Source organism: Mobula birostris, chromosome 3 (genome assembly GCF_030028105.1).
Source record: "Mobula birostris isolate sMobBir1 chromosome 3, sMobBir1.hap1, whole genome shotgun sequence".
Lineage (NCBI taxonomy): Eukaryota > Metazoa > Chordata > Chondrichthyes > Myliobatiformes > Myliobatidae > Mobula > Mobula birostris.
In genome coordinates this window covers 69,372,371-69,400,328 of record NC_092372.1, presented here as the reverse complement: position 1 = coordinate 69,400,328, position 27,958 = coordinate 69,372,371, and the positions used below count along the sequence as shown (strand labels likewise).

The 27,958-nt window shown below is 41.0% G+C and overlaps 1 protein-coding gene across 2 annotated transcripts in view; it reads left to right on the top strand.

The window, feature by feature from the left end:
• n4bp2 (NEDD4 binding protein 2) overlaps positions 1-27,958 on the top strand; it is an 80,873-nt gene that overhangs the window by 40,699 nt on the left and 12,216 nt on the right. The window contains exons 8-13 of one of the 2 annotated variants that reach the window (XM_072252833.1): positions 860-945; positions 9,524-9,569; positions 10,859-11,127; positions 21,361-21,482; positions 24,268-24,397; positions 26,120-26,308. In XM_072252833.1, coding sequence (XP_072108934.1) covers positions 860-945; positions 9,524-9,569; positions 10,859-11,127; positions 21,361-21,482; positions 24,268-24,397; positions 26,120-26,308 — 842 coding nt within the window. Of the gene's footprint in view, positions 1-859; positions 946-7,733; positions 7,782-9,523; positions 9,570-10,858; positions 11,128-21,360; positions 21,483-24,267; positions 24,398-26,119; positions 26,309-27,958 lie in introns of those variants that run through there. The other variant, XM_072252834.1, reaches the window with a different exon arrangement.

The following is a 27,958-nucleotide window of genomic DNA, read 5'->3' as shown; positions in this document are numbered from 1 at the left end:
GCTGTTTCTAAGATTGCTGAGCCATACTGAAAAATATTCCCTTAAAATTAATATTTGAAATATCAGTTTATTGGGCAGTATTATGTTATGTTTTATTCCAGTATATTTATAGTTCAATTTGTCTATTTTCTCAAAGGTCTGAAAATGGTGGTATTTTTGAGCAAGTATTAGTTACTATGAAAATATTATTTAAAAAGAGAATTTTCATATTTCCAAGAAGTTTCATGCTTTAAATGTTTAATTTTTGTGATGAAAGTATATTATTCAGTCCATAAATCTCATTGAAGTAAATTCTTTTCTGGTAATTCTGTAATGGATTTCCATTTTAACTCCCTTTTTCTCTCTCTTTTTGTCCAAAAATATAGCTGTTGATCTCCCACTTTGGAATGCTGTTAATACTCCTTCCTGAAGGATAATGTTTTGTTGCACTCTGTATGTGACTGAATTCTGCAGCATTTATTTTATCATCTCACTTTTCCCTGGAGACTTTACCTAAACTATATTTATAAACTATTCATATGTTAAATATTATTTATAATTTGATATTTATGGTTTTATATATCTTGTATAATATGATATTTTAATATGATATTCATTGCTGCATTTAAATAAATGGCATATCATGAAACAACCTGGTCATTGTTAGTCACGAAGTATTGAACAGTGCTCATTGGCACACTTGCTGGAAAAATCTGTGAATTCCAGAAACTCAAAGATGAATAAGAGGCTTATCTGATTTTCTTTAAAATAAAAGAATAAGTACCTAATGTTGCATTTACTTTGCCCAACTTGTTCAACAATGTGCACTCGTTAAATTGTTTAACTCTTTTATTCAACTATGACCATTACTGCTTTGTAGATTCTTTGACTCCAGAAGAATGTGTTGTACAGATAGATATGAACTTGGCAAAAATTATTCATCAGAAATGGAAGGAGACCATATTGGTTAGTATAACTTTTGCTTAATATATATTCTTATTTGGAGTCCAGGCTTAGCTTGGGAAACCATTAATGCTTTAATTATTCTGGTGATTAGTATTTCCATATATTTTGAGTGAATAGTCTAATTTGAAAAGGTGATTTGGTTTTGAATCCATTTTGGTTTAGATTGTATCTTATTGATATAAGGATTGACATATGTTATTTATAAATTCCAAAACTGTTTTCAACAACCTTTTAAAATGTACAATATAAATTGAAAAATAATTTTTAATTTAATGTGAGTTCACTTTTGCTGATGGGCATTTTGATAGAATTCAGTATTGTTGCAATGTCTCAAGCAACACACATCAAAGTTGCTGGTGAACGCAGCAGGCCAGGCAGCATCTCTAGGAAGAGGTACAGTCGACGTTTCAGGCCGAGACCCTTCGTCAGGACTAACTGAAGGAAGAGTTAGTAAGAGATTTGAAAGTGGGAGGGGGAGGGGGAGATCCAAAATGATAGGAGAAGACAGGAGGGGGAGGAATGGAGCCAAGAGCTGGACAGGTGATTGGCAAAGGGGATACGAGAGGATCATGGGACAGGAGGTCCAGGAAGAAAGACAAGGGGAGGGGAACCCAGAGGATGGGCAAGGGGTATAGTCAGAGGGACAAAGGGAGAAAAAGGAGAGTGAGAGAAAGAATGTGTGTATGAAAATAAATAACAGAAGGAAAGAAACCTAGAATTCGATATAACACCTTACAGTTAGGGAAGGAAGGAGGAGGTATGGTTCTTCCTTGCCTGAGAAATTATTTTTATGCCTCACAGATAACCCCTCTGTTATATTGGTGTAATAGGGAATATAAGCCTAGATGGAAGGAAATAGAATTTGGATTAGTTGACAGTTTTCCTCTACAGGCCTCAATAGCTGACAAAGGATTGATGGCCCAGTTGGAAAAATTTAAAAACAGTTGGATAAATCTTACATTAAAAGTATGGCAGAAGGTGGTTAATTCATGTGGAATTAATAACATGTTAAAACTCTTTAGATGGTGTGCATATGATACCGAATTCCTTCCCAACAGAGGAGATAAAAGATTTGAGCTATGGATAAAGAAAGGTCTTACAACCTACCTCTCATTTATAGATAAAAGAGTATTACAAAGTTTCCAAATCCTGCAGGACAAACATGGCCTAGAACACAATGACTTTTTTAGGTACCTTCAAGTACGAAACTATGTTAACCAGAGTTGTAGATATACAGACCTATCAACAGTAGAATTAGAATTTTTCAAGATTCTGAATTCGGCTTGCAGTTCAATACCTAGTAAATCAGTTTCTCGATTATATAATGCACTCTCCCATGCTAAAAATGTAAATACACTGTATATTAAAGAGAAGTGGGAGAAAGAAGCGAGGTTGGTACTTTCAGAGGAGGCTTGGGGGAAAATCTGCAGCTTTCAATGGTCATCAACTAATTCTTTGACTTGGAGAGAACATTGTTGGAAAAACATTATAAGATACTTCAAGACCCCATATCAGGAAAAATATAAAGATACAAACGTGACGTGTTGGAGAAGGTGCGGCTCCAAGGAGGCAAATCATTTTCTGGGATTGCCCTAAATTAAGTCTATATTGGGAAGGTATTCATAGAACATTAGTTAAGGTACTTAGGTCCCAGATACCTCTGAACTTTGAGATGCTCTATTTGGGACATGTATTGTTTCTTGAACAGAAGGAAGATATAAAGTTGCTGCAAGCCCTCTTAGTGGCAAGTAAGAAATCAATCACTAGAAAGTGACTAAATCCAATACCACCTACATTAGAAGATTGGCACGAAATTATCTTGGAAATATTTAAAATGGAAAAGTTGACTTACTCCCTGAGAAATCAAAAAGAAAAATTTTATCAAATCTGGAATTAATGGATTGAATATATAACCCCAATGCGAGCAGACTTTAGATGACTCTCCTAATGATTTATACTGCTCTTCTCATCAACACAGTAATATTGCTAACGTAAGCACCCCTAGTCTAAATGTCTTTTTTTTTGTTTTCTTTTGGAAAATAGAGAATTAACACAAGTAAAGGGAAAGATTTGGGAAAGGGATAAAAAATGAAAAAATTAAGTAAATAAGTACATAGGGATTGGATAATCATGTCTGCGGGCAGGAGCAAGCATGAACAAATTAGGATATAAACACCTACAATGGTTGTTACATAGGCTTACATACAACATTTTGGACCAGTGGAAATGGTCCAGAAGAGTTATATGGAAACTATTATTACTATTTTTCTTAACAACTAATACCATTACTTAGCCTAATAGATTAGAATTACCACAGTACATAATTATCTATTTAAGTGTCTAATTTCCTTTTATATCATCTCAATGTGTACTTAAGAATGTATAAATAATTATAGTTTTATACATATAAAAAAATGGAAAAGGTTATATGTGTGAAAAAAGTACATGATATTTGTGAATTCCTTATCCAAATAAAAATATTAAATGATTTTCAGATTCAAAAAAAAAAGAAAGAAAATAAATAACAGATGGGGTACGAGCGGGAGGTGGGGCATTAGCGGAAGTTTGAGAAGTGGATGTTCATGCCATCAGGTTGGAGGCTACCCAGATGGAATATAAGGTGTTGTTCCTCCAACCTGAGTGTGGCTTCATCTTTACAGTAGAGGAGGCCGTGGATAGACATGTCGGAATGGGATGTGGAATTAAAATGTGTACCCTCCAATCTGATGGCATGAACATCGACTTCTCTAACTTCCGCTAATGCCCCACCTCCCCCTCGTACCCCATCCGTTATTTATTTTCACACACACATTCTTTCTCTCACTCTCCTTTTTCTCCCTCTGTCCCTCTGACTATACCCTTTGCCCATCCTCTGGGTCCCCCCCCGCCCCACTCCTTGTCTTTCTTCCTGGACCTCCTGTCCCATGATCCTCTCGTATCCCCTTTGCCAATCACCTGTCCGGCTCTTGGCTCCATCCCTCCCCCTCCTGTCTTCTCCTATTATTTTGGATCTCCCCCTCCCCCTCCCACTTTCAAATCCCTTACTAACTCTTCTTTCAGTTAGTCCTGACGAAGGGTCTCGGCCTGAAACGTCGACTGTACCTCTTCCTAGAGATGCTGCCTGGCCTGCTGCATCCACCAGCAACTTTGATGTGTGTTGCTTGAATTTCCAGCATCTGCAGAATTCCTGTTGTTTTTGTTGCAATGTCTTGCAGCTTATTATGGCCAAAGAAGAAAAATTATAAGTATTTGAAAATAAGTTGAAATAATTTGTGAAAATGAATGATAAGGTGATAAAACACTGTGCAGCACAGTGAAAGCACAACTTCTCATTATTGTAGCCGTATTATGGCTTAATTAGTATAGTCATTGGCAAAGGAGCTTGATTAAAGTTGTCCACAATGTTTTAGTGGTTTTTCAAGCACAGACTTCTATCTTTCCAAGTCGCTGTGCAGGTACGATTGAAAACAGAGAGGTTTTAGACCCCCCCCCCCCCCACCTGACTATTCTGTTGGCGAATGTACAGTCTCTGGAAAAGAAAACTGAAGACCTCTGAGCAAGATTGCGGTACCAGTTTAAAGCTGTGTACTTTGCTTTATGGAAACATAATTCACCAGTGCCATTTCAGATGCAGTGCTGCAGCCCTGTGGCTTCACCATTCTCTGCAAAGACAGGACAGCTCAGTCTTTTGAAGGTAGAGGAGGTGGATTATCTTTTATAATGAACTCATCATGATCCACAGGCATAGCAGTTCTGTCTCAGTCCTGTTCAGTGGACCTGGAATAGGCAGTCAATTGTATTCACAGACATCCCACCCTGCAAAAACTCATTTCAGGGAGGTAGCACCATCAGTTTGCAGGAGACTTCCGGGAGAGGTGGGATGTCTGCAATAGAGTAGCTCCTTAGCAGCTGGCCAGCTAGTTTAAATAACATTAGCTATGCTAATGAACGAATGACACCTGTTAAATTTACCTCAACATGTCTTTTACAGTCTTAACCCACCATGGGCAATAGAAAAGTCACTGTTGCAAACAGTGCAGCGAACAGCACTGTCATTATTTTGACCCCTATTAGGCAGGGGTACACTTTAGTGTAGTCTGGGGTGACGTACGTTTTATATTTTTTTGGAACACTCTGCTATGGCATGCTCTTGCTGGCGCTCTCTCTCTCTTGTGGTCGCTCGCGCGCTCTCAAGCGCTCTCATTTGCTTTCTTGCATCTCTTGCTCGTGTGCTCGCTTGCCTTCGCTCTCGCTTGTGCGCGCACTCTCATGGTCGCTCTCGCGCTCTCTCTTGCTTTTCTCTCACTCGCTCTCAAAAAAATTGATTTCCGTGATATTGTATATAATTTGCGGGCATCAGGGAGCCACTATTAATATGTAGGAGAATCCCGGAAGTTCTGGGAGCGGTGGGATGTCTGTATTTTTTATCTGCCAAGGGAGTTTCCTACCATCATTCTGGTAGCAGTGTACATTCCACTTCAGGCCAATGTCAGACAGTCTCTGAAGGAGCTGAGCACTGTGATCAGCAATCACGAAACAGCACATCCAGATGCCTTCCCTATCATTGTGGGGTGATTTCAACCAGACCAGCTTGAACAACAGCCATCAACGTATCACCTGCGGATCTAGAGGAGCCAACACACTTGACCACTGTTATATCAGCATTAAGAATACTTACCATCCCACCTCACACTCACACTTTGGAAAGTCCAATCACCTGGGTGTACTTCTACTCCCAGTATATAGGCAGAGACTAAAGACTAAATGAGGGTCAAGAAGGTAAAGTTAAGGGAGCTGAAGGAGTGTTTACAGGATTGCTTTGAGTAGGCGGAGGACAATATTCAGGGACTCCGAGGTCTACTGAGGGCTTAATCTGTGGCATTCAAGACAAGTGATCCAGAACTATACAAAGACTCAAAGTAGGACCTATGGAAGGCTATTTAAGAGCAAGAAACAATTCTGGTTGAGATTAGAGGTGGAACCAGATGCACATCAGCTCTGGCAGGGTTTGCAGGCCATTACTTTCTATAAGGCAAAACTTAACATCATGAATGGCTGTGATCCTTCACTCCCAGATGAGCTCAATGCTTTTTATGCATGCTTTGAAAGGGAGGATAAAACTTCACCTGTGCAAATTCCTGCAGCATCTGGTGACTCTGTGATCTGTCTCAGTGGTGTCTTTGAAGAGGATGAACCCTTGCAAGGTGTCAGGCCCTAATGGTGTATCTTTAAAGGCATTGAAAATCTGTGCCAACCAATTGGTGGGAAGGAGTGTTCAAGGACATCTTCAATCTCTCACTGCTGCAGTCTGCACGTGTTTCAAAAGTGCGCCAATCTAAGTTCAAAGTTCTAAGTAAATTTATTATTAAAGTACATACATGTCACTATATACAACACCGAGATTCAGTGTCATGCAAGCATACTCAATAAATCTATAGAATAATAACTTTAACAGAATCAATGAAAGACTGCACCTACTTAGGCATTCAACCAGTGTGTAAAAGACAACAAACTGTGCAAATACAAAAAGAAAAAAATAATAATAATAAATAAATAAGCAAAAAACATGAGATGAAGAGTCCTTGAAAGTGAGTCCATAATTTGTGGGAACATTTCAATGATGGGGCAAATGAAGTTCAATGAAGTTATTCCCTTTGGTTCAAGAGCCTGATGGTTGAGGGGTAATAACTATTACTTAGTGTGGTGGTCTGAGTCCTGCGGCTCCTGTACCTTCTCTCTGATGCAGAAACAAGAAGAGTGCATGTCCTGAGTGGTGGGGGCCCTGATGATGGATTCTGCTTTCCTGTGACAGCATTTTGTGTAGATGAGCTCAATGGTAGGGAGGGCTTTACCTGTGATGAACTGGGCCATATCCACTACTTTTTGTAGGATTTTCCATTCAAGGGCATTCCTGTTCCCATACCAGGTTGTGATGCAGCTAGGCAGTGTACTTTCCACTACACATCTATACAGGTTTGTCAAAGTTTTAGATGTCATGACGAATCTTCGCAAACTTCTAAGGAAGTAGAGGTGCTGCCATGCTTTCTTTGTAATTGCACTTACGTATTGGACCCAGTACAGGTCCTCCAACATAATAACAGTGAGGAATTAAAACTTGCTGATCCTCTCCATTTTTGGTCCTTCGAGGAGGACTGATTCATGGATCTTTGGTTTCCTTCTCCTGAGGTCAATAATTAGTTCCTTAGTCTTGCTGACAGTGAGTGAGAGGTTGTTGTTATGGCCCTGCTCAGCCAGATTTTCAAACTCTGTCATGTGCTGGGTGAGTTGCCTCAATGACTATTGCCCAGTTGCACTCACATCTACAGTGATGAAGTGCTTTGAGAGGTTGGTCCAGGCCAGAAACAACTCCTACCTAAGCAAGGACCTAGACACCCCCTGCAATTTGTCTTTCACCACAATAGTTCTACAGTAGATGCAACCTCATTGGTGCTCCAATTGGCCTTGGATCACCTGAACAATAGGAAAACCTACGTCAGACTGATCTTTATTGATTACCACTCAGTGTGCAACACCATCGTACCCTCAGTTCTAATCAACAAGCTCCAAACCCTAGGCTTCTGTACCTTCCTCTGCAACTGGATCCTTGACTTCCTCACCAGGAGACCACAGTCAATGCAAATTGGAAATAACATCTGCTCCTTGCTAACAATCAAAACTGGTGCAATGACAAATCAAGGGTGCATATTTAGTCGACTGCTCTACTTTTTCTAAACCCATGGCTCAAACGGCAGCTATAAATTTGCTAATGACACAAATATTGTTGGCAGAATTTCGGATGACGACGAGGAGGCATACAGGAGCAAGATAGATCAATTGGTTGACTGGTGTTGCATCAACAACCTTGCACTCAATGTAGGTAAGACCAAGGAATCAATTGTGTGCTTCAGGAAGGGGAAGTTGAGGGAACACACAACAGCCCTCATCGAGGGTCAGCAGTGGAAAGGGTGAGCAGTTTCAAGTTCCTGGGTATCAACATCTCTGTAGATCTATCCTGAGTTCAACATAATGATACAATTACAAAGAAAGCATGACAGCAGCCATATTTTATTAGGCATTTGAGAAGACTTTGCAAATTTCTACACTTCGGCTGGTGAGAGCATTTTAACTGATTGCATCAGTGTCAGATTTAGAGGGACCACTGCACAGGATTAGAAAAAGCTGTAGAAAGTTGTAAACATGCTAGCTCGGTCATGGACAATAGCCTCCCTAGCATCAAGGACACCTTTAGATATTTCTTATTGTACTTTGTATGTTTTTAAAAATTATGTATTGCAACGTACTGCTGCAGCAAAATAGCAAATTTCACAACATTGTGTATGCTGGTGATATTAAACCTGATTCTGATTCTGATTCTGCCTTTATCCTGCATAAAACCTACCTTTTTAAAACATTTGGGCTTCTGGCCCTGTGTCTCCTTTTGTAGTTCCCCATCAGTTTTTATTTATTAACATTTTTATGGGATGCTTTGAGAATTTTTACTTCTGGTTAATGGTAAATTGGTTTATTTTACTGTCATTCGTACTGAGGTACAGTGAAAAAGCCTGTTTTACATACTGTACATGCAGGTTATTTTAGTACAACATTATATTGAGGTAGTACAAGGGAAAACAATAACAAAATGCAGAACAAACTGTTACAGGTACTAAGAAAGTGCATTAAAGGTAGACAATAAGGTACAAGATCATAACGAGCTTGATTCTGAGGTCAAGAGTCTATCTTAATCAGACAAGGGAACAACTGAGTGGATTTTTATTGGTGGGATAGAAGTTGTCCTTGATCCTGGTGGTATATGCTTTCTGGCTTTTGTATCTTCTTCCTGATGGGAGGGGACAGAAAAGAGAATGTCTGGGATGTGTTACTGCTTTATGGAGGCAGTAAGAAGTGTAGACAGAGTCCTTGGAGGGGAGGCTGGCTTCTGTAATGTTTTGAGCTGTGTCCACAGCTCTCTGCAGATTCATGCATTCATGGGCAGAGCAGTTGCCATACCAATCCATGATGCAGCTGCATTGGTTGTTCTATATGCATCAATAAAACTTGGTGAGGGTCAAATGAGATATGACTTCTTTAGTCTCCTCAGGATGCAGGGCTCTGGTGAGCTTAATTAGCTGTGGTGTCTATGTGGTTGGACCAGGACAAGCTATTGTATATGACAATTCTATAAAAATGAAGGCTGTTGAGCTGTGACATTTAAAGTTCACTTACTCCAGAATGGTCATAATTTTGAGTAGATTTTCTCTACTAAAATTGGTTATTAACTTCATGTATTAATAGTGATTTATATGTGCAAACTAAAGCAACGCAGCCAGTAGATGAGCTGAGTTTCGTGACAGAAAATTCGTTTTCCATGTTTAATGAAGCATATTTGTTCTGTTTATTTACACAACAATAATGGCAAGCTATAACATCCTTGTTACATTTATTACTGAAAATTCCAGTAATTCATATTTTGTGAAGCTTTGTGTCTTGTAAATTTAATAGGTCTGAATTTGTCTCATACTTGTAATTAAATTGTTTGATTGGACTATCTTATTTGGATGTAACCTATTCTCTTTACTAGGAGCGACAAAAGCAAGAATCTCTGTCCTATCAGCTGCTGTTGGAAGGTAATAAACACTGTTCATTCACTCAAAGTACAGGATTGGTTGACATTTTATGAAATGGTGAAACTGAAGTGTATAAAAGTAACTGAAAGAGGAGAAAGGATAGTCTCGAGGTTGTGATGTTTCATGAAGTTTTAGTTAACAGAAGAATTGGTGCAAAAAATGAAGTTAATTCCTTTAGCAAAGGGCCGAACTTCTGCCTTGTGTGGTCTGGGTTTTTGCCTTCTTTAGGAGTACAGACCACCATTTATATGGAAATGCAGTGTTTACAGTTGAACAAGGATGTCCTAGGATCCCTTAATATTCACTCAAGGCTCCATACCCTTGACATAGCAACTATCCTAAGGAATAGGAACACAATAAATACGTTATGTGTGAAATCTGTGTGGTGGCACAGAGTCCCTCCCACTTCAGCCGACACCAAGGATAATCTAATTATTCAAAATACAATGAAGCAGTCCAAATCTCAGTTACCTTGAGTCATTGAATACAGAATTAAGTGTGAGATGTGCAGTATTTCTCTCAATATGTTACTAATGTCAGCAATGGTACATCTGGCAAACAGAAGCATACAATAGTAGTATTATTAAACTCAATTCACCTACACTCAGTTCAGGTACCTCTAAATTGTCTGATTCCAAATGTGGATGCACAACCTGATTGTGTGATGGGCAATGACAATTGTATTTTACTGCGTTACTATCAAGTAGCCCGAGCAAAACCCATGTGCTTTGGGAGTCAAAGGAGAAACCCACAATGCTTTGATGTGGTTGAGACCAACTCCTGAATATCACTAAAGGTATTTTTCAAGAGGTTAACCATGGCCCAACTATCTTCAGCTGCTTCTTGAATTATGATTCTTCCATCACAAAGTTAGGGATGAGATTTGGTGCTGTTTCCAGAATATTTAATTTGAAATAGGATTTATGGTATTTTTTTAAATTAAGATACCATATTTCATCTCTGTGTGTTTTTCTATTACTTAGTTGTAGAGAACCAGTTTCTTTATGTCTTTGCTGTGAAAATGATTACTAGGGTAAATGAAAACAGAAGTAAAACCCAAGACTAGTTTAAATCCCCTTAAAATCAAAATTACTATCTTTAAAATAGCATACAAAGGGACATGTTTCAGGAACACCATGAGTGTGAAGTTGTTGTGTTATTTGTGTTGGGTTGCTTTCACTTTCAATCATTTAATAGAAGTTGTATCTTCATTGGACTTTTCTGTCATTTTGGTTGCATTGTATATTGTGCGTAAAGTAAGATTTACGAACATTATGTTTCTTCTTCAGGTGGTAATTTTTCTGAAAATTTAATTTTGGAGCTTGAGGGTGAAATGAAGGAGGAAGAGCCGCGTGGTTCTTCTCCATTGAAAAATGATGACAAACAGCCAAAGAAGAAGGCTGGAAATAAGTTAACCCCTTTACCTGCTTCATTCACTGCCAAGTCTGATGGACTGGAAGATCTTCCGTTTATGGATCATTGGAATGCTCGAGTTCCTAGTGTGTCATTACGGGATATCATGTCTGAGGAGATGGATTTTGAGACAAGGCAGCACCAGGTATGCATATGGCTCCTCACTTAGCAGATCTGTGATTGAGGATTGAGGCTGAAAAAGCTGCTCTAACATTAGGAGAGGTAGTGTGTATTTATGATTTTCGTTAAGTATATTTGTTCACTTGAGAATATGAAGACTACAGAAAAGTCTGGATATCATATTTGCACTTTTTCAAATTTGGTAATGTTAGAGCAGCTTTTTCAGCCTTCAGTTATAAGGATATCATTTGTGGGTGTTTGCCTAGAAAACTGTAGAGATATGATATGTTAATTTGTAAGTGGTGAAAGGGGTAGCTGCCACTTCATCAACATAATGGAAATTGTAGTTGAGGGTGGGCGAAAACTGCAGTCCACGGTCTTCTTGAGTGATGATGATGGGTTATTTTCTATATCATGCTGAGAAAATGTATTTAAACATGTAAATTTTTGATATGTTTTTGCACATAATTTCATGTGAGGTGAGAGTGACTGGACTTGACATCAGGGCAGTATTTGACTGAATGTGATATCATAGAGCTCTGGTAAATTGAAAACCAGTGGGCATCAAGGAAAAACACTCTAATGGTTGGAGTTTTATCTTGTACAAAGGAAGATGGTTATGGTTGCTTGGGGTCAGTCATCCAGGAAATCCCTGCTGGAGTTCCTCAGAGCATTGTTCTAGGCCCAACCATCTTCAGATGCTTTCTTGAATCTTGAATTAAGAGATGGGGATGTGTGTTGATGAATACACAATATTCAGTTCTATTTGCAATTCTTCAGTAAATGAAGTCCATATATGGGTGCAGCAGGACGCAGACAAGATGGGCTGATATGTGACAAGTAACATTTATGCCACGAAAATGCCAGGCAATGAAACTATCCAATCACAATCATTATTTATTATCTCTGACATATGACATGAAATTTATTGTTTTGTAGCAACAGTACAGTGCAAAGACAGTACAGTGTAAGTTACAAAATTAAATAAATAGTGTAAAAAGAGGAATAATGACTAGTGTTCATGTATTCATGGACCATTCAGAAACCTGATGGCAGAGTTACTAAATCATATGTGTATACTCAGGATCTTGTACCTCCACCCTGATGATAGTAACAAGAAGAGGGCATGTGCTGGATGACAACAGTCCTTAATTGCAGAGTCTAATTACCTAACTTGGACATTTAATGGCATTAAACTTTGCTGAGTATTCACAATCAATATCCTGCACAACACCATTAACCAGAAACTCATGCAGGCTATCTGCATGCGTACCTCAGCCAAAAGACCAAGTTAGAGGCTGGATTTCCTGTGGCGAGTGACTGACCTCCTCACATTCCAAATCCTTTCCATCGTCTACAGTATACAAATCAGGAGCAAGGTAGAATGCCAGCCACTTGCTTGGCTGAGGGCACTCTAGCAACTTCCAAGAAATTTAGTACTACTCAGGACATACGGGGCATTTAATGAGCATGTCGTTAACCACCCTATAGGGAACTCTATAGTTAGGGGGTCAGACAGGTGATTCTGTGGAGGCAGGAAAGAAATACGGATGGTAGTCTGCCTCCCAGGTGCTAGGGTCCGGGATGTTTCTGATCGCGTCCATGATATCCTGACGTGGGAAGGTAAACAGCCAGAGGTCGTGGTACATATTGGTACCAACGACATAGGTATGAAAACAGACTACAGGGAGTTAGGAAGAAAGCTGAGAAGCAACACCTCAAAGGTAGTAGATTACTGCCTGTACCACGTGACAGTGAGTATAGGAATAGAGTGAGGTGGAAGATAAATGAGTGGCTGAAGGATTGGAGCAGGGGGCAGGGATTCAGAGTTCTGGATCATTGTGTAACCCTCAGTCCGGCTAGCAGCGTAATCTAGGCGGTGATAGTCCCTGGCCTGGCCAAACTGAAGAAATCTTGTTTGGATGGATGCTGCGTGATGTATCCCCAGTTACAAGTCAGTACCACGAAATAACAAACAGTACACAATATGCGATTAAACTATTGAGCTTTATAATTCTTAATTTGACTGTATGGTTAGTAAGGAAACAAAAAAAAAGGCCCATTCTGATGAAATTATTATTGCGCAAACATTGGAGCTCACGGTTTCTCCGTTTGTTCCCGTCATCCTCCTCCAAGCATAGCTGACCCTCGGACCCTCACTCCTCAGTCCACTCCGTCCGGTGGTCTACCAACTCTCTCCATTCGCGTCCTCTCTCTTCATCTCTCCTGGACAAAAGACCGTGAAAATCCCTCCTCCAGACCCACAGGAAAGAACAACATCCCTCTCATTGGATAGCCCCACATTTCAAAGTCCAGTTATCTCTAATCATAACCCAAGCATTGCTGCTACAGAGAAACCATTACATTAGCAGTGAAACATTACAGAAAGACTGTTACATTAGCAGTGAAACCTTACAGCGTGCTACAATTGGGACCTGGCTTGGGGGAGGCGTGACCTGTACAAGAAGGATGGGTTGAACTTGAATCCGAGGGGGACCAGTATCCTGGCAGCGAGGTTTGCTAAGGCTATTGGGGAGAGTTTAAACTAGAATTGCTGGGGCGGCGGGAACTGAACTGAAGAGACGGAGGAGGGAGTGGTTGGCTCACATATAGAGAAAGCTTGGAGACAGTGCGAGAGGGAGGATAGGCAGGTGGGGATACGCTCAGAACGATGGTTTGAGATGCGTCTATTTTAATGCAAGAAGCATCATGAACGAAGCAGATGAGCTTAGACCTTGGATCAGTACTTGGAGCTATGATGTTACAGAGACTTTACAGAGACTTGGATGGCTCAGGTGCAGGAATGGTTACTTAGAGTGCCAGGCATTAGATGTTTCAGAAAGGACAGGGAGGGAGGCAAAAGAGGTGGGGGCGTGGCACTGCTGATCAGAGATAGTGTGACGGCCGCAGAAAAGGAGGAAGTAATGGAGGGATTCTCTACTGAGTCTCTGTGGGTGGAAGTTAGGAACCGGAAGGGGTCAATAACTCTACTGGGTGTTTTTTATATACCACCCAACAGTAACAGGGACTTCGAGGAGCAGATAGGGAGACAGATTCTGGAAAGGTATAATAATAACAGGGTTAAGAACAGGAATTCTGCAGATGCTGGAAATTCAAGCAACACACATCAAAGTTGCTGGTGAACGCAGCAGGCCAAGCAGCATCTGTAGGAAGAGGTGCAGTCGACGTTTCAGGCCAAGACCCTTCGTCAGGACTAACTGAAGGAAGAGTGAGTAAGGGATTTGAAAGTTGGAGGGGGAGGGGGAGATCCAAAATGATAGGAGAAGACAGGAGGGGGAGGGATAGAGCCAAGAGCTGGACAGGTGATAGGCAAAAGGGGATACGAGAGGATCATGGGACAGGAGGTCTGGGAAGAAAGATGGGGGTGGGGGCGGGACCCAGAGGATGGGCAAGGGGTATATTCAGAGGGACAGAGGGAGAAAAAGGAGAGTGAGAGAAAGAATGTGTGCATAAAAATAAGTAACAGATGGGGTACGAGGGGGAGGTGGGGCCTAGCGGAAGTTAGAGAAGTCGATGTTCATGCCATCAGGTTGGAGGCTACCCAGACGGAATATAAGGTGTTGTTCCTCCAACCTGAGTGTGGCTTCATCTTTACAGTAGAGGAGGCCGTGGATAGACATGTCAGAATGGGAATGGGATGTGGAATTAAAATGTGTGGCCACTGGGAGATCCTGCTTTCTCTGGCGGACAGAGCGTAGATGTTCAGCAAAGCGGTCTCCCAGTCTGCGTCGGGTCTCGCCAATATATAAAAGGCCACATCGGGAGCACCGGACGCAGTATATCACCCCAGTCGACTCACAGGTGAAGTGTTGCCTCACCTGGAAGGACTGTTTGGGGCCCTGAATGGTGGTAAGGGAGGAAGTGTAAGGGCATGTGTAGCACTTGTTCCGCTTACACGGATAACTGCCAGGAGGGAGATCAGTGGGGAGGGATGGGGGGGACGAATGGACAAGGGAGTTGTGTAGGGAGCGATCCCTGCGGAATGCAGAGAGGGGGGGGAGGGAAAGATGTGCTTAGTGGTGGGATCCCGTTGGAGGTGGCGGAAGTTACGGAGAATAATATGTTGGACCCGGAGGCTGGTGGGGTGGTAGGTGAGGACCAGGGGAACCCTATTCCTAGTGGGGTGGCGGGAAGATGGAGTGAGAGCAGATGTACATGAAATGGGAGAGATGCGTTTAAGAGCAGAGTTGATAGTGGAGGAAGGGACCCTTTCTTTAAAAAAGGAAGACATCTCCCTTGTCCCAGAATGAAAAGCCTCATCCTGAGAGCAGATGCGGCGGAGACAGAGGAATTGCGAGAAGGGGATGGCATTTTTGCAAGAGACAGGGTGAGAAGAGGAATAGTCCAGATAGCTGTGAGAGTCAGTAGGCTTATAGTAGACATCAGTGGATAAGCTGTCTCCAGAGACAGAGACAGAAAGATCTAGAAAGGGGAGGGAGGTGTCGTAAATGGGCCAAGTAAACTTGAGGGCAGGGTGAAAGTTGGAGGCAAAGTTAATAAAGTCAACGAGTTCTGCATGCGTGCAGGAAGCAGCGCCAATGCAGTCGTCGATGTAGCGAAGGAAAAGTGGGGGACAGATACCAGAATAGGCACGGAACATAGATTGTTCCACAAACCCAACAAAAAGGCAGGCATAGCTAGGACCCATACGGGTGCCCATAGCTACACCTTTAGTTTGGAGGAAGTGGGAGGAGCCAAAGGAGAAATTATTAAGAGTAAGGACTAATTCCGCTAGACGGAGCAGAGTGGTGGTAGAGGGGAACTGATTAGGTCTGGAATCCAAAAAGAAGCGTAGAGCTTTGAGACCTTCCTGATGGGGGATGGAAGTATATAAGGACTGGACATCCATGGTGAAAATAAAGCGGTGGGGGCCAGGGAACTTAAAATCATCGAAAAGTTTAAGAGCGTGAGAAGTGTCACGAACATAGGTCGGAAGGGATTGAACAAGGGGTGATAAAACAGTGTCGAGGTATGCAGAAATGAGTTCGGTGGGGCAGGAGCAAGCTGAGACAATAGGTCGGCCAGGACAGGCAGGTTTGTGGATCTTGGGTAGGAGGTAGAAACGGGAAGTGCGGGGTGTGGGAACTATAAGGTTGGTAGCAGTGGATGGGAGATCCCTTGAGCGGATAAAGTCGGTGATGGTGTGGGAGACAATGGCCTGGTGCTCCTTAGTGGGGTCACGATCGAGGGGTAAATAAGAGGAGGTATCCGCGAGTTGTCGCTGTGCCTCGGCAAGGTAGAGGTCAGTACGCCAGACTACAACAGCACCCCCCTTATCGGCGGGTTTAATAATAAGGTTAGGATTAGTGCGGAGGGAGTGGAGAGCAGAGCGTTCCGAAGGAGTGAGGTTGGAATGGGGACAAGGTGCGGTAAAGTCGAGACGGTTGATGTCCCGTCGGCAGTTAGCGATAAAGAGATCCAGAGCAGGCAGAAGACCAGAGCGGGGTGTCCATGAAGAAGAGGAGGGTTGAAGACGGGAGAAGGGGTCATCGGTGGGGGTGGAAGAGTCCTTGCCGAAGAAGTAGGCTCGGAGACGGAGACGGCGGAAGAAAAGTTCCGCATCGTGGCGAACACGGAACTCGCTGAGGTGTGGGCGAAGGGGGACAAAGGTGAGGCCCTTACTGAGAACAGAGCGTTCTGCCTCCGACAGTTGAAGGTCGGAGGGGATGGTAAAGACCCCGCACGGATGAGAGCTGGGATCAGAGGGGGGAGGGGGGAGGCTGGGGGTGTCAATGGAGAGGGGAGGGTTGGGGTGAGAGGAAGATGGAGCCTCTGAGGGCCCAGGAGTTGACGGTGGGATCTGAGGGAGACGGGATTGCAGAGTATTGGTGGGGGAAGGGGAGACGGGAGTTACAATAGCAGCACATAAAGACCCGGCCTGGAGCTCAAGGCTGGAATCTTGAGAGCTGGGATCAGAGGCGGGAGGGGAGAGGCCGGGGGTGTCAATGGAGAGGGGAGGGTTGGGGTGAGAGGAAGATGGAGCCTCTGAGGGCCCAGGAGTTGACGGTGGGATCTGAGGAAGACGGGGCTGCGGAGTGGTGGTGGGCGAAGGGGAGACGGGAGTCACCACATAAAGACCCAGCCTAGAGTTCAAGGCAAATAACTGGGTTGTTGTGGTGGGAGATTTTAATTTCCCAAATAGTAATTGGCATCTCAAACACGAGGAAATCTGCAGATGCTGGAAATTCAAGCAACACACAGAAATTGCTGGTGAACGCAGCAGGCCAGGCAGCATCTATTGGAAGAGGTACAATCAATGTCGACTGTACTTCTTCCAATAGATGCTGCCTGGCCTGCTGCGTTCACCAGCATTTTTTGTGTTAATTGGTATCTCTCTAGGGCAAGGGGTTTCGATGGGGTGGAGTTTGTTAGATGTGCTCAGGAAGGTTTCCTGACACAATATGTAGATAAGCCTACAAGAGGAGAGGCTGTACTAGATCTGGTATTACGAAATGAATCTGGTTAGGTGTCAGGTCTCTCAGTGGGAGAGCATTTTGGAGATAGTGATCACAGTTCTATCTCCTTTACCATAGCATTGGAGAGGGATAGGAACAGACAAGTTAGGAAGGTGTTTAATTGAAGTAAGGAGAAATATGAAGCTATCAGGCAGGAACTTGGAAGCATAAATTGGGAACAGATGTTCTCAGGGAAATGTATGGCAGAAATGTGGCAAATGTTCAGGTGATATTTGCATGGGGTTCTGCATATGTACTTTCCATCGAGACAGGGAAAGGATGGTAGGATACAGGAACTGTGGTGTACAAAGGCTGTTGTAAATCTAGTCAAGAAGTAAAGCTTACGAAAGGTTCAAAAAACTAGATAATGATCGAGATTTAGAAGTTTATAAGGCTAGCAGGAAGGAGCTTAAGAATGAAATTAGGAGAGTCAGAAGGGGCCGTGACAATGCCTTGGTGAGTAGGATTAAAGAAAACTCCAAGGCATTCTACAATGTGAAGAGCAAGAGGATAGGACCAATCAAGTGTGACAGTTGAAAAGTGTGTATGGAACCAGAGGAGATGGCTGAAGTATTTAATGAATACTTTGCTTTAGTCTTCACTACAGAGAAGGATCTTGACGATTGTAGGGATGACTTACAGCAGATTGAAAAGCTTGAGCATAAATACAGTAAGAAAGAGGATGTACTGATGCTTTTGGAAAGCATCAAGTTGGATAAGTCTCTGGGACTGGATGAGATGTACCCCAGGCTACTGTGGGAGACGAGGGAGGAGATTGCTGAGCCTCTGGCAATGATCTTTGCATCATCAATGGGGACGGGGGAGGTTCCGGAGGATTGGAGGGTTGCAGATGTTGTTCCCTTATTCAAGAAAGGGAGTAGAGATAGCCCAGGAAATTATAGACCTGTGAGTCTTACTTCAGTGGTTGGTAAGTTGATGGAAGAGATCCTGAGAGGCAGGATTTATGAACATTTGGAGAGGCATAATATGATAAGGAAAAGTCAACATGGCTTTGTCAAGGGCAGGTCATGCCTTATGAGCATGATTGAATTTTTTGAGAATGTGACTAAACATGTTGATGAAGGTAGAGCGGTAGATGTAGTGTATATGGATTTCAGCAAGGCATTTGATAAGGTACCCCATTATAAGCTTATTGAGAAAGTAAGGAGGCATGGGACCTTGCTTTGTGGATCCAGAATTGACTTGCCCACAAAAGGCAAAGACTGGTTGTAGATGGGTCATATTCTGCATGGAGGTCCGTGACCAGTGGTGTGCCTCAGGGATCTGTTCTCAGACCCCTTCTCTTCATGATTTTTACAAATGAGCTGGATGAGGAAGTGGAGGGATGAGTTAGTAAATTTGCTGATGGCACGAAGGTTGGGGGTGTTGTGGATAGTGTAATGGGCTGTCAGAGGTTACAGTGTGACATCGATAGGATGCAAAACTGGGCTGAGAAGTGGCAGATGGAGTTCAACCCAGATAAGTGTGAGGTGGTTCATTTTGGTAGGTCAAATATGATGGCAGAATATAGTATTAATGGTAAGACACTTGGCAGTGTGGAGGATCAGAGGGATCTTAAGATCCGAGTCTATAGGACACTCAAAGTTGCTGCACAGGTTGACTGTGTGGTTAAGAAGGCATACGGTATATTGGTCTTCATCAACCGCGGGATTGAGTTTCAGAGCCGAGAGGTAATGTTACAGCTATATAGGACCCTGGTCAGACTCCACTTGGAGTACTTTGCTCAGTTCTGGTCACCTCACTACAGGAAGGATGTGGAAACTATAGAAAGGGTGCAGAGGAGATTTACAAGGATGTTGCCTGGATTGGGGAGCATGCCTTATGAGAATAGGTTGAGTGAACTCGGCCTTTTCTCCTTGGAGTGATGGAAGATGAGAAGTGACTTGATTGAGGTGTATAAGATGATGAGAGGCATTGATCGTGTGGATAGTTTGGGGCTTTTTCCCAGGGCTGAAATGGCTATCACAAGAGGGCACAGTTTTAATGTGCTTGGAAGTAGGTACAGGGGAGAAGTCAGGGTAAGTTTTTTACACAGAGAATGATGAGTGTGTGGAATGGGCTGCTGGTGATAGTGTTGGAGGTGGATACGAAAGGGTCTCTTAGGCGACTCCTGGATAGGTACATGGATCTTAGAAAAATAGAGGGCTATGGGTTACCTTAGGTAATTTCTAAAATAAGTACATGTTCGGCACAGCATTGTGGGCCGAAGGGCCTGTATTGTGCTGTAGCTTTTTCTATGTTTCTAACTGCAAAATGCTCTGAAGTTATTACTCCGGGCTACTCGAAAAGTACTTCCCAAACCCATGACTTCTACCATAAGGGCAGTTGATACATGGAAACATCACCACCTGCAGGTTCCCCTCCATGTCCATGAGTTGGATATGTAACACCAGTTCTTTGTCATCACTAACTATAAATCCTGGAACTCCCTACCCAATGTCATTGAGAAGAATAATTTCAGTCAGACTGTAACTATTCAAGAAGGTGGCTCACCAAAGCCTTTTAGGAGGCAGTTAGGAATGGGCAGTAAATGCAAACTTTGCCAGTTCCTGTAAATGAATATTATTTGGATGAAATTTGTACCGCTTTTATGAATAACTGTTGTAGACCCCTGGTAAGCCTCAGACTTGCTCAGCTGGCTTTCGTCTAGGGGGAGCAGCCTTCGGCCCCGCCAAACTGGGTAATCAAGTTTGGGTGGATGCTGTGTGATGTACCCCACCCCGCCCAAATAACAGACAATACACCATATGCGCTTAGATGATGACACTGTATAGATATTACTAGAACTATGTAATTAATAGAGATAAAATATAAAAGCAAAATAAAAGGTGCCAAACTTATCAAATTTCAACCACTTTGTGCACAACAGTTGGAGCTCAAGTAATGGAGTCCTCTTTCCACCATTCGATCCCCTCCGACCCCTTCGACTGGCTGCCTGGGACTAACCATGGTGGTCGATCAGACGCTCTACACGAGTCTGTCTTCGTTTCCTCTCCTTGCCGAAGACCCTGGGTCTTGGACTCCCTCTCAGGGTCGGTCCCGCTGCCCAGCTTACAGCATTGCGTCTCCTCACTCTGTCCCTATCTGCCTTCTGCGCCAAAACCTCGCGAAACAATAGCTTACAGATGCACAAGAAAGAATAACATCTATCCCAGTTGGTTCGTTCTCTGTCTTATCAATAATATAATCCAAACAAGCAGAGAGAGAGAACTCCTTACATTGCAGCTACTATTACAGAAAAGCCATTTTGATTATAACATAACAAAGAAGCCATTTTGTTAGACTTTGCAGTAACATAAAAGAAGAAACCCCTTACACAGTTTATGGTCAATTTTTCATTTAGTTTGTTGCTTGTTAGTGTAGCTGTACAGGAATGGCTCAGCTGGAGGTGTAAAACCTCTTAATTAAAATGAACAGTGCTGCAGATACTTAATAAGCTTCATCCTAATTTCAGTATTGGTATGATTTTTCCAGAACTTTGAACCTTTTACACAATCAATATTCTGTATACTGAATTGTAGCATTAAATATAAGATACAGAAACTTTTGAAGTAATCTTGCATGTTTATGATGGGAGAGAGAATGGAGTTGAGAGTTGTTCATGTTGTCATTGTAAGGTGAATAGCCATTAATGGTTACCCTAAGTAATGGAATTACCCACTTCAGTAAAATTTAACAGTATGGGCATCATGTATCAAATGAATGTTAAATTAATTAATTATTAACTTCTATAACTGAGACTTTTTTTATATCCTATGTAGTCCTTCACAAATTCTGTCCTGTCCTCAAAGGATTGTGCAACTAAACTGAAGGAAAAACGTCTCTTTGAGATGTTTCCAGGCATTGATAAACACTTCATTATGGATATGTTTAAAGACAACAAGTAAGTTTCAGTTAAAATTTAATGTAACTATATATTTTAAATTTTTGATCTTAATAAGTGATCCCAAAGTGCTAAATCATGTCTTCAGCATATCAAGTCAAGTCAAGACACTTTTTATTGTCATTTCGACTATAACTGCTGGTACAGTACACAGTAAAAACGAGACAACGTTTTTCAGGACCATGGTGCTACATGAAACAATACAAAAACTACACTGAACTACATAAAAACAACACAAAAACTACACTAGACTACAGACCTACCCAGGACTTCATAAAGTGCACAAAACAGTGCAGGCATTACAATAAATATAAACAAGACAATATGCACTGTAGAGGGCAGTAGGTTGTTGTCAGTCCAGGCTCTGGGTATTGAGGAGTCTGATGGCTTTGGGGAAGAAACTGTTACACAGTCTGGTTGTGAGAGCCCGAATGCTTCGGTGCCTTTTGCCAGATGGCAGGAGGGAGAAGAGTTTGTATGAGGGGTGCGTGGGGTCCTTCATAATGCTGTTTGCTTTATGGATGCAGCGTGTGGTGTAAATGTCTGTAATGGTGGGAAGAGGGACCCCGATGATCTTCTCAGCTGACCTCACTATCCGCTGCAGGGTCTTGCAATCCGAGACCCTGCAGTGAAGGGTCTCAAGCAAGATATGTTGGCTCTCAAAGCATTCAAATCTACAGTGATTTGTTTTTCATTCTTTTGTTTATATCTTACATTATTTCAGCTGTTTGCCTTATCCAAACACTAGTAACCGAGAACTTGAAGAATAATGTTTAATGTTTATTACAAAATATTGAAATCTTAAGTTTAGTATAAGAACTTATTGCCATATCTTATGGATCTCTCTAAATGGAATAACCAAGGTTCAAAATTCACATTTTAAGATGAAATCCTCATGATCTGTAATATTTTTCTTTCATAAATTAAATTAACAGACATTCATCTCAAAAGGATTTAATTTAGATGATAAATGAAATAGAGTGGAAAACTTTTTAATTACTTCAGTTTTTCCAGTAATCTGTCACTGATTTTTGATTGAAGCTTCACTGGTTTTTAAACATTTCAGAAGTTGATTAATTCTGAATTTCAGTGTACAATATTTTAAACAATATTACTGATCATGATTTGAACTGTTAGATCACAAGAATGACTTTGAGTGCCACCTCTCCCTATATCTTCCTCCCTTCTTGACTTTGCCATATACTTCCTGCCTCTGGCTTTAAGAATTTGCCGTTGTTCGGCAGCCATAATCCCAGAATAATTTCACTCTGGTCTTGGATCTGAGGAGGAGTGCAGAAACATTCTCAAGTCACTTATAACTGCACACTTCAAATCCTGGATTCTAACTGCTGGCTCTCAATTTGTCATAGTCCTTCTAGAGCTGCTAGATCTCTCACTTCAACTGTTTGTTAATTCTCTGCTACCTCCCCATGCCTCTTCTTCCCTTAATGTCTTACATGAACTCAGCTTACTCATCATCAAAGGCAAGTATGATTTTCAAGCTCCAAACATGCTGAAACCTCTGGTATATTTCCAACCCTTTCAAAACATCAGTCGGCACCCACTCCTCCAAAAATTTATTCTTATTTTTACTTGATATTCAAAGCAACTGTCCCCATTACTAAATTGCTTTTTCAATGTCCTTGAACATGTCTCAAAAATTAATACTGCCCCTTCTACAATTTTTTAAATTTATGTGCGTTCCTGCCAGTGCCAAAGTGCTAAATGAAGTAAGAGAAGATTTTTTTTTTACTCTTTATGTTTATTTCTCTTCCTCCCCAGCTTTTAATTTCTTTATATCCTTTGATATGATTTACTTCGGCAACATCCTTCAGTGTTTCTTATCTGTTTCCCAGTTTGACTGGCACCTGATCATACCCTTACCTATCTGATAATAACCTGGGTAGTTTCTCTATCTGCTGTTGGATTAGCATCCTTGCAAATCCCCATAGAATGTCCTTTTCCTGACCTATGTCTACATCTTGGCAACATCATCTGCAAGAATGGAATCAGTTTCTAAATGCAACTGAACATGTTCTGTTCTAAGTCTATTCTTATTTACTGCCCATTATCCACCATCTCTGTCTATATAGAATAATTCTTCATTGCTGCTTCCATAATAATTTTTTTTTGACCAGTCAGGATTGCTAGCCTGAGCTGAACCCCCAAACCTAGTGGACCGGTGGACCACTCTTAGTCTGGTTCATTGACCTGTTTGGCATGGATAACCCAATCAAGAGTCAAAGCACAAGGCCCTGACTCCAGCTCCCTGGGTCATTGAGGCACACAAGCCTCCAAACCCTATGACGTGCTTGTGGTCTCCTTGGAGGAATTCTACTCTTATTAAGTGCTTCTTTATTTTGGGCAAGTTATTCAATATTCGGTTTTGAATAAAAGGCATTTCCCCATTGCAATATTCTGGATACCCTTCATTGTGTTTGACTGTAAACTGAGTTTAGGTGATCTCTTTCCTTCCTGCATGAAGTCTGCTTAGTTCTGTCTTTAAATCACTCGTGTCCATTGTTAGTATCTGTGCTCTTTACCTTCGTGCCCAGTTATTTGAATTCTCTTCTGGCCTTTTCTCATCTGTATAAACATGAGCTCTTGCTGACTTTAACCTATGTAGTACCCTGTTTTACTCACCCATCTGGCATGTTTTTGATGATCTTGTGCCCACTTTAATTCTTGGATTTGCTCCTCTGTATTAAAGTTAATGGATAAATGCAAATTCTCTCTATGTTTTCAGCATTAAAGAATTGCTTGAATTAATTTTGTTTTACCTTAGCTATTCCTTTGAACAAACAGAAGAGTTTATGAAGTCTTTATTTGACTGTGATCTGGAGTCAACAAAAGCTATCAAAGTTCATGAAGGTACCCCTCAAACTGAATTGCCTGTGAGCAAAAATAAAGATAAGGTAAGCTGTGGATTGAAAATTGTTAAGAATTTGAAGCTAGTGACTATAATTACTGTAAGTTACTCGTTTGATGGCTTCAACAGAAACAATCGGGCTTAAATTAATTTCATAAAGCAAAACCCTTCATATGCTGAAAGTCTTAAAAACACCAATAATACTGGAGATGCTTACCAGATGAAGTAGCTTCTGTGTACAGAGAAGCATAGATATTACTTCAGATTAATGACCTTTCATTAGAACTGTAAAAATGAGAAAACAAGAATGTTTTAGTTACGGAGAGGGGTAGGGGTAGAGGGAGCAGAGAAAATATTTGCTCAAAGCAAGACTGAGATAATCCAGGTAACACAAATACGTCTGGTATTTGTGAGAAGGAGATGAATAGTTAATAATCATAGCTGCCTGAAGACATATAAATGGAGGACTATAAAAGGGGCCAATATTAAAAGTAATGCTGGAATTTGAGATGCAGGACACATCAGCAGTTTGTAGTCTGAAATAAAAGAGAATGCCAGAAGCACCTTGTAGATTAGGTGGCATTCATTAGTCTTGATGAAGCCTTACTGAGTTCCTCCACTATTTTTTGTGTGTTGCTCAAGATTTCCAGCATCTGCAGAATCTCTTGTGTTTTTGTCAAATGCTAACTCCTTTTCTAAGCTCAGCTTTCATCGAGCTAGGAAGGCACTTCATAAATAAATTAAAACAATTGACACTGTTTGGCTTTCTGCTGGTGAGGATACGTATTTATCACTTTCAAGGTTACGAGGACTCATTGCAGTGGTGAACTGGGAGGGAATGCGTAGAACTAAGAATGATCATGGCCTTGAGCCAGACAGTTATTAGAAGGTCATTGCCCAGGGTTGGACTGTCCTAAGGGCATTAAAACAGAAAAATAGGCGCAGGGCCTTCTAGCCTCCTCCATCATTCAATGTGATTATGGCAATTTCAGTAGCATGTTCCAGCTCTGTTCGTATCCCCAAATGACATTTGTGTCTATGAATCTTATTAATCAATAACCATCAATCTTATCTATCTTTAAATATATTCAGTGTAGAACTGAATTCCACAAGTTTACCACCTTTGAGTGAAGAAATTTCCTTGTCCACACTAAGATCTTTTGGAGGCTGCAGTGCTGTTTGAGTTTCGTATCAGAGTAGCAGCACTTGCCGCTTAGGCTTGATTACCAAACCTAATTGTATCTACCAGGTGTTGGTCAGGTATCAAAAATTAGAAGTTCTTGGGTTTAGGTCAGGGTTGATATTATCAGTGGCCATTGACGAGTTTTAATTTTATACCTGAACAGCCCAATAAACTGAAAATCTTGCCAAGAATATATAGCATTATCATAGTTTTTTTTTGCTGCTTATGTCAGATTTACATCAAACACATGGAACATAGATCAGAGTGCAGCACAGGAGCAGCCCCTTTAGCCAATGATTTGTGCACTGAACAAAATACCAGATTAAACTCTTTTGTCTGTACATGATCCATATTATTCCATTCCTTGCATATTCCTGTATCTACCTAAAAATTGCTTAAGTGCCAATATCGTATCTGCTTGTATCACTGCCAATGGCAATTCACTCCAGGTACCTGCCATTCTCTGTAAAAGAAAACTTGCCCCACATATTTCCTTTAAACTTTAAACTTTCCCACTCTCACCTTAAATGTGCCTTCTAATATTTGACTTCTAGTAAAATTTTGTTTGGCTTTTGTCTACTTTAGGCAGTATTGACCAAAGATATTAAAGAATCTCGAAGTGAACATGTTTTCCATAATGTAGAATACCCTGATTATGAAGGTTTTCGGATTGAGGCAGCTCTGCATAGACGCAAGCAGCAAGATTTCTTCAGTAAGGCTGCAGCAGCTCATGGAAGGAATATGAAAGCAGTTGCCACGTATTATGCACAGCAGGTAAGTGTACACTAAAAAAAGGAATAGAGGTCAAATAGCTGTCTTTCTCTGACTTGGGCAGCTAAAAATTTAACCAAACTGTATGTGCAACTTCTGTGTAAGTGAATTAAACTGTTTCAACAAGTGCCATTATACTGCATCTCTTTGATTTATGGACATATCTACATACGAACAAGCTCCCATAATATTAAATTCAAAACTGATGTACATACCTTCATTCCTAAGAAGGGCAGAACTAGTTTTCTCTCTCCACTTTTAGTAAATGTTCTTATTAGCCTTATGTGCTTTTAGCCTTATTTGGAAGAACAGCTACTATATTCAGTGATTATTGTGTTTTTTTTCCCCCGACTTATGGACAAAATTAATGTATGGACATTTGTAAAAATGTGTCCTGTTCATTACCTAGGGATAGCCTGTGGAGAACTTTTGAGGTGAGGGAAACATGATACTGTTTGAAGAACAAATGGAAAACCAATACAATTTTTACACATCCAGTGGGAACTGGATCTTTTGCGAGAAGTTCGTAGTACCAAAAAAAAGGATTAATTTTATTTTGGAAGTTTAACTGCAGGCTTTTCCTATATTGTCAATCTTATGTTTGTAAGCTTATTCTTAACATATGGTGATTTTGTAAACTGTTTTATTATTGCAAACAACTGAGCAGTTTCAAGTTCTGTGTAATTGTTTTGCATTATTTGCCTCTTGATGTCATTAATTGCAATTTAGCAAACAGTTTTTTTCAACTTGAATATTCTTTTTAAGTATTTGAATATGAAAGTAACCAGTTGAAAGAAATCTTTTCTACAGAATGATAGTATTTTCAACAAAACATTTAAGAACATTATTCTTTAACATATATGTTCTAAAACTATCAATGATCAGAGTTAGGAATGAACTAGGAGGCTTTTCCTTCCAAATGTGTTGTACCAATTCTCATGTATTGAGGTTAATTTTTATATTTGCCAGTAGTCCTGACTTCTCAGAGGCAAAGAGACTTCAGCTGTTGGGATCTGGAGTGAAAACAAGCTGCTGGAGAACTCTGTAGTCAGAGTAGAATCTGGGAGTAAAGGAATTGTCAACATTTTGTACCAGGAACTAATGCAGAATTTCAAACTGGAATGTCCACAGTTCCTTCCCTCCACAGATGCAGTTCAACCCGCTAACTTCTTCAGCATTTTTTTGATTAAGCTCTGATTTGATGTTTAAACATTCAAGTTACATTGTACATTGAAGAAAGTCAGTGAGTTTTGCCAGTTCCTAGAAGGATAATCTCATTACTTTAATTTTCCCTTCCTTATTTCCGAATTCCTATGAATCTAATTCATCTTAATTTCACCAACTCATCTTTTGCTATTTCTTGCTATTTTCATGCACAGTATCTAAATAACATACAAATGCATCTTTGGAACATTGGAGTAAACAGGAGCACCCAGAGGAAACCCATGTAGTCACAGAAAGAACAAGCAAAATCCTCACACTTACTTTTGAGGTTAGGTGTGAACACTGCTGCACTGTCATACCACCCACTGGAAGTAGTTAGATCACAAGAAAATTTGCAGTATTTAGTAATGTCAAATACTAGAGAACATAGATTTTAGGTGAGTGATGGAAAGTTTAAAGGTGATTTATGAATTTTTTTACACAGAAAGT